General features: G+C 43.6%; 1 protein-coding gene across 3 annotated transcripts in view; it reads left to right on the forward strand.

The window, feature by feature from the left end:
- LOC137571264 (dehydrogenase/reductase SDR family member 4-like) overlaps nt 1–6667 on the forward strand; it is a 103324-nt gene extending 96657 nt beyond the window's left edge. For 2 of the 3 annotated variants that reach the window (XM_068280143.1, XM_068280144.1), the window contains exons 9-10: nt 3573–3625; nt 6234–6666. In XM_068280143.1, the coding sequence (XP_068136244.1) occupies nt 3573–3625; nt 6234–6348 (168 nt within the window). In that variant the 3' untranslated portion in view covers nt 6349–6666. Of the gene's footprint in view, nt 1–3572; nt 3626–6233 lie in introns of all 3 variants that reach the window. The other variant, XM_068280145.1, reaches the window with a different exon arrangement.
- The last annotated feature ends 2512 nt before the right edge of the window (nt 6668–9179 follow it).

Here is a 9179-nt window from a genome sequence, read left to right on the forward strand (position 1 = left end):
CTTCCTGCAATTCAGTGCCAATACAACCTGTCATCTAAGAGGCCACCCTGCTTATGACCGGTTCCACAAAATTCGGCCCCTCATAGACCACCTGTCATCAGAATTTGCAGATGCTTATACCCCTGAACAGTCATTTTGAGGCATTTGGTTTCTAGATTACTCCTCACGGTTTTGGGCCCCTAAAATGCATCCAGTATAGGAACCCCACAAGTGACCCCATTTTAGAAAGAAGACACCCCAAGGTATTCCCGTTAGGTGTATAATGAGTTCATAGAAGATTTTATTTATTGTCACAAGTTAGTGGAAAATGACACTTTGTGAAAAAAAAACAATAAAAATCAATTTCCGCTAACTTGTGACAAAAATAAAATCTTTTATGAACGTCTATGACAGTTTTGCTGTCTATGAAATTGTTGCATTGTGGGAGATAACAGCTTTTTTTTCCAACAGCAATATCTCCCGCTGTGCATAGAACTCTTCGTAACGAACATTCCGTACAGATCACCTGGCAGGACTAGAGATGTCTCCACGAGTGATACATTTGAGAATGTTAATGAGAATTAATGAATGAATATTGTAAACAATAAGCAATTTTATTCATAATGTTATTTTCACTACAGTTCCTCTTTAATGCCTCCCAAAAATGTCCACCACATTTCAGCCCTGCCACAAAAGGACCTGCTGAGATCATTTCAGTGATCTTCTAATTAACACAGATGGGTGTGTTGATGAGCACAAGGCTGGAGATCATTCTGTCATGCTGGCTGAGTTGGCATAGCAGTATAGCTATGAATAAAGGATGGTACCAAAATATCCTCTGACAGCAGCTTATTCCAACCATCGAAGAACAGCTGGTGAAGAACTATGCCTTTTCCAGCATGATGGAGCACCGAGACATAGAGCCAAAGTCATAACTACGTGGCTCAGGGAACAAAACATTGGGGCCAGGAAACTCCCCAGACCTAATCCAATTGAGAACATGTGGTCTATCCTCAAGGGGCAGGTGGACAAATAAAAACCCACAAATTCTGAAAAACTCCAAGCATAGACTATGAAAGAATGGGTTGCTATTAGTCAGGATATGGCCCAGAAGTTGATCTTAAAAAAAGAAGGTCCAGTACTGCAAATATTGACTTTTTGCATAAGCTGGACATAATTGTCAATAAAAGCATTTGAAACTGATGCTTTAATACAGCACAGAAACTACTGACAAAAAGATCTAAAAACACTAAAGCAAAAAACTCTGAGAAAAACAGAATTTTTGCCATTCTCAAACTTTTGGCTAGGACTGCACACAATAAACTAAAAGAAATGTATATACAGGATCTTCTCAAAAAATTAGCATATTGTGATAAAGTTCATTATCTTCTGTAATGTACTGATAAACATTAGACTTTCATATATTTTAGATTCAAATACACACACCTGAAGTAGTTCAAGCCTTTTATTGTTTTAATATTGATGGTTTTGGCATACAGCTCATGAAAACCCAAAATTCCTATCTCACAAAATTAGCATATTTCATCCGACCAATAAAAGAAAAGTGTTTTTAAAACAAAACAGGTCGACCTTCAAATGAATAAAGGATGGTACCAAAACATCCTCTGATGGTTTACTGACCATGGTATTATTGTGCTCAATTGCCCTGCCAACTCTCCTGACCTAAACCCCATAGAGAATCTGTGGGATATTGTGAAGAGAAAGTTGAGAGACGCAAGACCCAACACTCTGGATGAGCTTAAGGCCGCTATCGAAGCATCCTGGGCCTCCATAACACCTGAGCAGTGCCACAGGCTGATTGCCTCCATGCCACATCGCATTGAAGCAGTCATTTCTGCAAAAGGATTCCTGACCAAGTATTGAGTGCATAACTGAACATAATTATTTGAAGGTTGACTTTTTTTTGTTTTAAAAACACTTTTCTTGTATTGGTCGGATGAAATATGCTAATTTTTTTAGATAGGAATTTTGGGTTTTCATGAGCTGTATGCCAAAATCATCAATATTAAAACAATAAAAGGCTTGAACTACTTCAGTTGTGTGTAATGAATCTAAAATATATGAAAGTCTAATGTTTATCAGTATATTACAGAAAATAATGAACTTTATGACAATATGCTAATTTTTTGAGAAAGACCTGTATATATTATTATCCCAAACTTGTTTGAATTCCTTGGAACGTGGATAGAATCTCTCACATATTTTACTTAACTGAAAGAAAGTGAGAATCTTTCTAATAACATATACAGAACTAAGGCTATAAATTGGTTCTAGCCATTCCACATTTTGCTAAACGTTAAAGATTAATGGTAATTAGTCCAAAAACTGTAATAAAGCAAAGGTGGTTACTGTATCTCGTTTTGCACAAATGGTTTAAGTGTACTCAAGGTGACATGTGACATGAGGTAACATATTAATAACTGGACTGTGTTCTTTTTTATTTTTCTGCCTAAAAGACATAACCTTCAGGCATGCAAGTGACAGTTTCTCTCTTGTCGGACCCTTGTTGAATTAAAGCATAACTCTCACTGATAAAAAATTACAGCTATAAAACTATTCCCTAGCAGAGAAGGGTTTCTGACTGCAAGGGATAGATAAAAAAGTCAATAGTTCATGTATGTTAGCTTCGGGACACTTAATAGACTGCCATTGAGTTGAGCCAACAGAGCATTAAAGGGAACCTGCAGTGAGAGGGATGTGGAGGCTGACATATTTATTTAATTTTAAACAATGCAGATTGCCTGGCAGTTCTGCTGAGTCTCTGCCTCTAAGCCTTTTAGATAAAGACCCCGAACCAGCATGCAGATCAGATGTTTCTGACAAAATTCTGAAAAGATTAGCTGCTTGCTTGTTTCAGGTATGTGATTCAGACACTACTGAGTCGTGATGAGCATGAATTTTGCATAATTCTAATGTCACATCGTAATGCAACATTTTGGGGAAAATGGTCATTTATTTATTTAACTGTAATCAGGAACCATAAATGTGTGCACTTTTCACATCATTTTGTGCCAACTTTAGCAGTTAAAGTGGACCCAAATTAAAAATACAAGATTTCAGAAATAAAATCTATTTTCTAAATTATAATAATAAATAGCAGCCTTTTTTCAGCTGCATGATGACAAATATAAAATATTTTACATTTATTGGAGGAACCCCTCCCTTCCTTTCATATTGTGGGGACAGAATCCAGCAGACTGATGGAGTAGGAGGTGTCCGGCAAAGGAGTAATTGCTAATGGCTGCCACCTGTATAACCCTAGTTATGGAAAGAGAAGGGTGAAAAGCATGCACTGAAATGCTCATAGGCTTGAAGGAGTGTTTACAGATGGCACAGAGCAGTATGCGATCAGTCGAATACTGCTAACGGGGGTGACAGCACTGGAACGAGGAGACAGTGAGAGGAACGGGAAAGCTCTACCGGACCAAGAGCTTTCCTTCTCCATAGGTATCTGTTCTTTATACCAATTGATAATCACTTTAAGCGTTCACAATATATTTTTTTAAGAATAATAGAAACATTGATCACAAATGAATAGTTGCATTGACTAAACAGATGGTTTACATTTACAGATACTAAGGACTCCAGAATTGTATACAAAATTAAATTCATTTGGTGTTTTCAGGTATGTGCTGTTCTTGCTATACTACTCTACTGGTTTATTAGGCAAGCATAAACAAGCTAGGCTGAACAGTAACATGTGGCATAGAAGATATCCTAAGATTTAGTCCAATGCAGATCAATGCAGAATTTAACAGTGATTTGTAGGAAAGTGTTCTTCCTCAAATGGAAGTTGTGCAAAATCTTGCTGGATTGTGTACTGGTTAAAGTCAACCTGTGATGGTGCCAAAGGAAAAATGTATATCTACCTGGGGCTTCCTCCAGTCCCCTACAGCCTGATCAGTCCCTTGCCGTTCTCCTCCACCTTCTGGATACATCGCTACATCTCCCGGTAATCTAGCCAGTCGGGGCGTAGTGCACATGCCCAGTATGGCCACACACCCCATCGCGCTCTCCGGGAGCATTCTCTGACTATGTCTGTGGTAACTGGCCCCAACTGCCTGGATTACCAGAAGCCTTAGAGGAGGATCCAAGAGGCAGAGGAGGACGGCAAAGGAGCACATTTTTCCTTTGGTGCCATCTCAGGTATACTTTAAGGGCTCTTAAATCAGGGTTCGAATCATGGCTCTTCCTGTTCAGAAAGCCTGTACCTATTCAGTAGGAGACCTTGGGTTAGACTACCTAACACTGCTACTGCCTACTGAGCATTCCCTAGTGGCTGCAGCTCTGGCACTTTGAGTCCACCAGATGGAAAGCACAATATACAGTAAATGTACTTGTGTTTCTTAACTGGTGCAAAATGACTGGCATTCTATACACATCCAACTATAATGTATCTAGCACCTCTATTGTCTTGTGAGATAGTAAATGTCAATTCCTTATGATTTAGCAGGCTAGTTTTTTTCTGTAAGGCTTGGTTCACATTGGTCCAGATGCAGAATGGAAACAGAACACGCATCCGCGAGGCATTCATTCTGCATCCACCTTGCGCAAAATACCCGACCCTTCCGCCTCTGTTCCATGTCTGCCGTTAGTTCTCCTCAGACAGCACACCTCACTTGCCTTGATAGTGCACGGTCTAGTCTGCATGGCTACCACAGACTTGTAGAATCCAGAAGTAGGGATGACCAGCACAAAGTAGTTTCAACTGTAAATTAATAGATTTGAAAAGTAAAAAAAAAAAACAACTTTTGAGCGCAACACACGCTACATGCGGTCATGCTGCGTATCGCGGCGTGTTCCTTACTAACGCATTCTGTTTACTTTGTTATGCACGCTTCTCTTACTGCCGGTCTGCTGCATGCTGTGAAGTATCGTGATGGCAATACTTCACTAGCACAGCCACTACTACATGAATTAACATCGTACCGGCCTCTCTGCCGCATGCTGTGAAGAATCATGGCTGCAATACTTCCCTAGCACAGACACTACTATGTGAATTAACATCGTACCGGCCGCGCTAGTGAAATATCGCTGTCGTGATACTTCTCAACATGCAGCAATAAGAGGAACGCATGTAACTAAGTAAACAGAGCATGCAACTAGCAGCGCCATGAATCAACCCCATAGTGAGGAGGAATGCTCATCCTCACTGGGTTTCCTTCTGTTCATTACAACCTCTTGTAGCCGATGTGTAGTGCTGGTATAGCTTGGGGCTCCGGTTAGAACAAAATGATCCTCTCCTCACAAGCCTCATTCAGTTTGACATTTTTCTTAGTAATAAAGTACTTTTCTTCATTATATCTAGAAGTTTTGAATCAGGATGATACCATTTATTGGCTAACTTAGAGGTAAATACAAAGAAAGCTTTCGGCTAATAAGTCTTCTTCAGACTTTGTTTCTGTATATTAACAAGATTTAAAAACACACAGCTTATATACATTGGACATTCGGAGGAGAAAGATGCTTTTAAAAACATAAATAAATGTCATTAGATGCCTTAATTACAACTTAAGGCATCTAGTGACATTTATTGATGTTTTCAAAAGAATGTTTCTCCTCCAAATGTCCAATGTATATAAGCTTTGTGTTTTTAAAATCTTGTTAACCTTCCTGGCGGTAACCCCTTAATTTTTTTTTTGCTGGACGCAGCTAGCACTTTGCTAGCTGCGCCAGCACACTGATCCTGCCGCCCCGTGCCCGATCGCCGCTATCCGTTGCGGCGCGCGCCCCCCCCCCCGACCCCGTGCGCTGCCTGGCCAATCAGTGCCAGGCAGCGCCGAGGGGTGGATCGGGACTCCCAATGACGTCACGACGTCGCTGACGTCGGTGACGTCATCCCGCCCCGTCGCCATGGCAACGGAGGAAGCCCTCCAGGAAATCCCGTTCTTTGAACGGGATTTCCTGATCGGAGATCGCCGAAGGCGATCGAAGAGGGCGGGGGGATACCGCTGAGCAGCGGCTATCATGTAGCGAGCCCTGGGCTCGCTACGTGATTTAAAAAAAAAAAAAACTGCCGCGCTGCCTCCTGGCGGAATTTTTCATACTGCCAGGAGGGTTAATGTACAGAGGTAAAGTCTGAAGAAGACTCATTAGCCGAAAGCTTACTTTGTATTTACCTCTAAGTTAGCCATTAATTGGTATCATCCTAATTCAAAACTTCTTGCTTTTACTGATGGCTAACACGGTACAACACTCTACTACTTCATTATATCTGGTAATTTTCTTTTCAGGTTGGGAGAACCAGAAGAGTGTGCTGGTATTGCTTCATTTTTGTGCTCTGAAGATGCATCTTATATCAATGGGGAAAATATTTCAATCACTGGCGGAGTACATGGCAGGCTTTAGATCATCAGGATCAGAATCTTTATTCGCCAAGTGCGACAGGCGTCGCACCCGGAATTAGTTGTGGACACATGGCAGTGGGAATAGTGCAAATACAGCGACATAATCATAATTTAACAACATAACCATAGCAACAATAACAACAGTGAGACAGCAAAGTACAAAAATAGTGCAAAAATTGCAGATCACAACTAGTGTTGGGCGAACATCTAGATGTTCGGGTTCGGGCCGAACAGGCCGAACATGGCCGCGATGTTCGGGTGTTCGACCCGAACTCCGAACATAATGGAAGTCAATGGGGACCCGAACTTTTGTGGTTTGTAAAGCCTCCTTACATGCCACATACCCCAAATTTACAGGGTATGTGCACCTTGGGAGTGGGTACAAGAGGAAAAAAAAATTAGCAAAAAGAGCTTATAGTTTTTGAGAAAATCGATTTTAAAGTTTCAAAGGGAAAACTGTCTTTTAAATGCGGGAAATGTCTGTTTTCTTTGCACAGGTAACATGTTTTTTGTCGGCATGCAGTCATAAATGTAATACATATAAGAGGTTCCAGGAAAAGGGACCGGTAACGCTAACCCAGCAGCAGCACACGTGATGGAACAGGAGGAGGGTGGCGCAGGAGGAGAAGAAGGCCACGCTTTGTGAGACAACAACCCCGGCCTTGCATGAGGGCAAGAAGCGTGCGGATAGCAGGCTTTGTACCGCCATGCAGTCATAAATGTAATAAAGATAAGTGGTTCAATAAACAGGGACCACGCGGCAACGCTAACCCAGCAGCAGCAGACGTGATGGAACAGGAGGAGGCGCAGGAGGAGAAGGCCACGCTTTGTGAGACACAACAACCCAGGCCTTGCATGAGGGCAAGAAGCGTGCGGATAGCATGCTTTGTACCGCCATGCAGTCATAAATGTAATAAAGATAAGTGGTTCAATAAACAGGGACCACGCGGCAACGCTAACCCAGCAGCAGCAGACGTGATGGAACAGGAGCAGGCGCAGGAGGAGAAGGCCACGCTTTGTGAGACACAACAACCCAGGCCTTGCATGAGGGCAAGAAGCGTGCGGATAGCATGCTTTGTACCGCCATGCAGTCATAAATGTAATAAAGATAAGTGGTTCAATAAACAGGGACCACGCGGCAACGCTAACCCAGCAGCAGCAGACGTGATGGAACAGGAGCAGGCGCAGGAGGAGAAGGCCACGCTTTGTGAGACACAACAACCCAGGCCTTGCATGTGGACAAAAAGCGTGCGGATATAGCAGCAATGCTTTTTGCCGCCATGCAGTCATAAATGTAATACAGATGAGAGGTTCAATAAACAGGGCCCGGAAACGCAACACCATCCCAGATGTTCATTGGTCATGTTACTTGGTTGGGGTCCTGGAGTGTTGCGTAGTCATTTCCAATCCAGGATTGATTCATTTTAATTTGAGTCAGACGGTCTGCATTTTCTGTAGAGAGGCGGATACGCCGATCTGTGACGATGCCTCCGGCAGCACTGAAACAGCGTTCCGACATAACGCTGGCTGCCGGGCAAGCCAGCACCTCTATTGCGTACATTGCCAGTTCGTGCCAGGTGTCTAGCTTCGATACCCAATAGTTGAAGGGTGCAGATGGATGGTTCGACACAGCTACGCCATCTGACATGTAGTCCTTGACCATCTTCTCCAGGCGATCGGTGTTGGAGGTGGATCTGCACGCTTGCTGTTCAGTGGGCTGCGGCTGCATGGGTGTCAGAAAATTTTCCCACTCCAAGGACACTGCCGATACCATTCCCTTTTGGGTACTAGCTGCGGCTTGCGTTGTTTGCTGCCCTCCTGGTCGTCCTGGGTTTGCGGAAGTCAGTCTGTCTGCGTACAACTGGCTAGAGGAGGGGGAGGATGTCAATCTCCTCTCTAAAGTCTCCACAAGGGCCTGCTGGTATTCTTCCATTTTGACCTGTCTGACTCTTTCTTCAAGCAGTTTTGGAACATTGTGTTTGTACCGTGGATCCAGAAGGGTATAAACCCAGTAATTGGTGTTGTCCAGAATGCGCACAATGCGTGGGTCACGTTCAATGCAGTCTAGCATGAATTGAGCCATGTGTGCCAGAGTCCTACCAGAATCCTCATCATCCTCTTGTGAGCGTTGTGATAGTTGTTGTGATGCATCATAGTCGTCACCTTCCTCCTGGTCTGCTTCTGCTGACCATTCGCGTTGAATTGTGGAAGTCCAACGTGCACCGCTCTGGCCCTCGTCAGTGGTGGCATGAAATTCCTGCTCCAACTCCAGCTGTTCCTCCTCCTCTTCTTTGTCATAGCTGCTGGGGCCAGCGTTCCCTGAGGCGGATGGCCTGATGTTGGTACCATCACGCTGATCGTTTTCTCCTTCAGATTCCCCCAGTTGCATCATGACAGCTGTTTCCTTGATTTTTAACATCGACCTCTTCAGTAAACACAGCAGTGGTATGGTAATGCTGACTGAAGAGTTGTCACTGCTCACAAGCAACGTGGATTGCTCAAAATTTTGGAGGACTTGGCAGAGGTCCAACATGTTGGCCCAATCGGATCCACAGAAGCTTGGCAGCTGGCCGGATGCGCCTCGGTACTGCGCCGTCATGTACTGGACCACTGCACTCTTCTGCTCGCAAAAGCGGGCTAGCATGTGCAGCGTAGAATTCCAGCGCGTAGGGACATCACACAGCAAGCGATGGTGGGGGAGATTGAAGCGCTCCTGCATCTTGGCGAGTGCCCCCGAAGCAGTACTGGAATTTCTACAATGTTTGGACACTCGACGCACCTTCAACAGCAGATCGGGCACGCCTGGGTATGTCCTCAGGAACCGCTGAACTA

This window comes from Hyperolius riggenbachi, chromosome 4 (assembly GCF_040937935.1).
Source record: "Hyperolius riggenbachi isolate aHypRig1 chromosome 4, aHypRig1.pri, whole genome shotgun sequence".
Classification (NCBI taxonomy): domain Eukaryota; kingdom Metazoa; phylum Chordata; class Amphibia; order Anura; family Hyperoliidae; genus Hyperolius; species Hyperolius riggenbachi.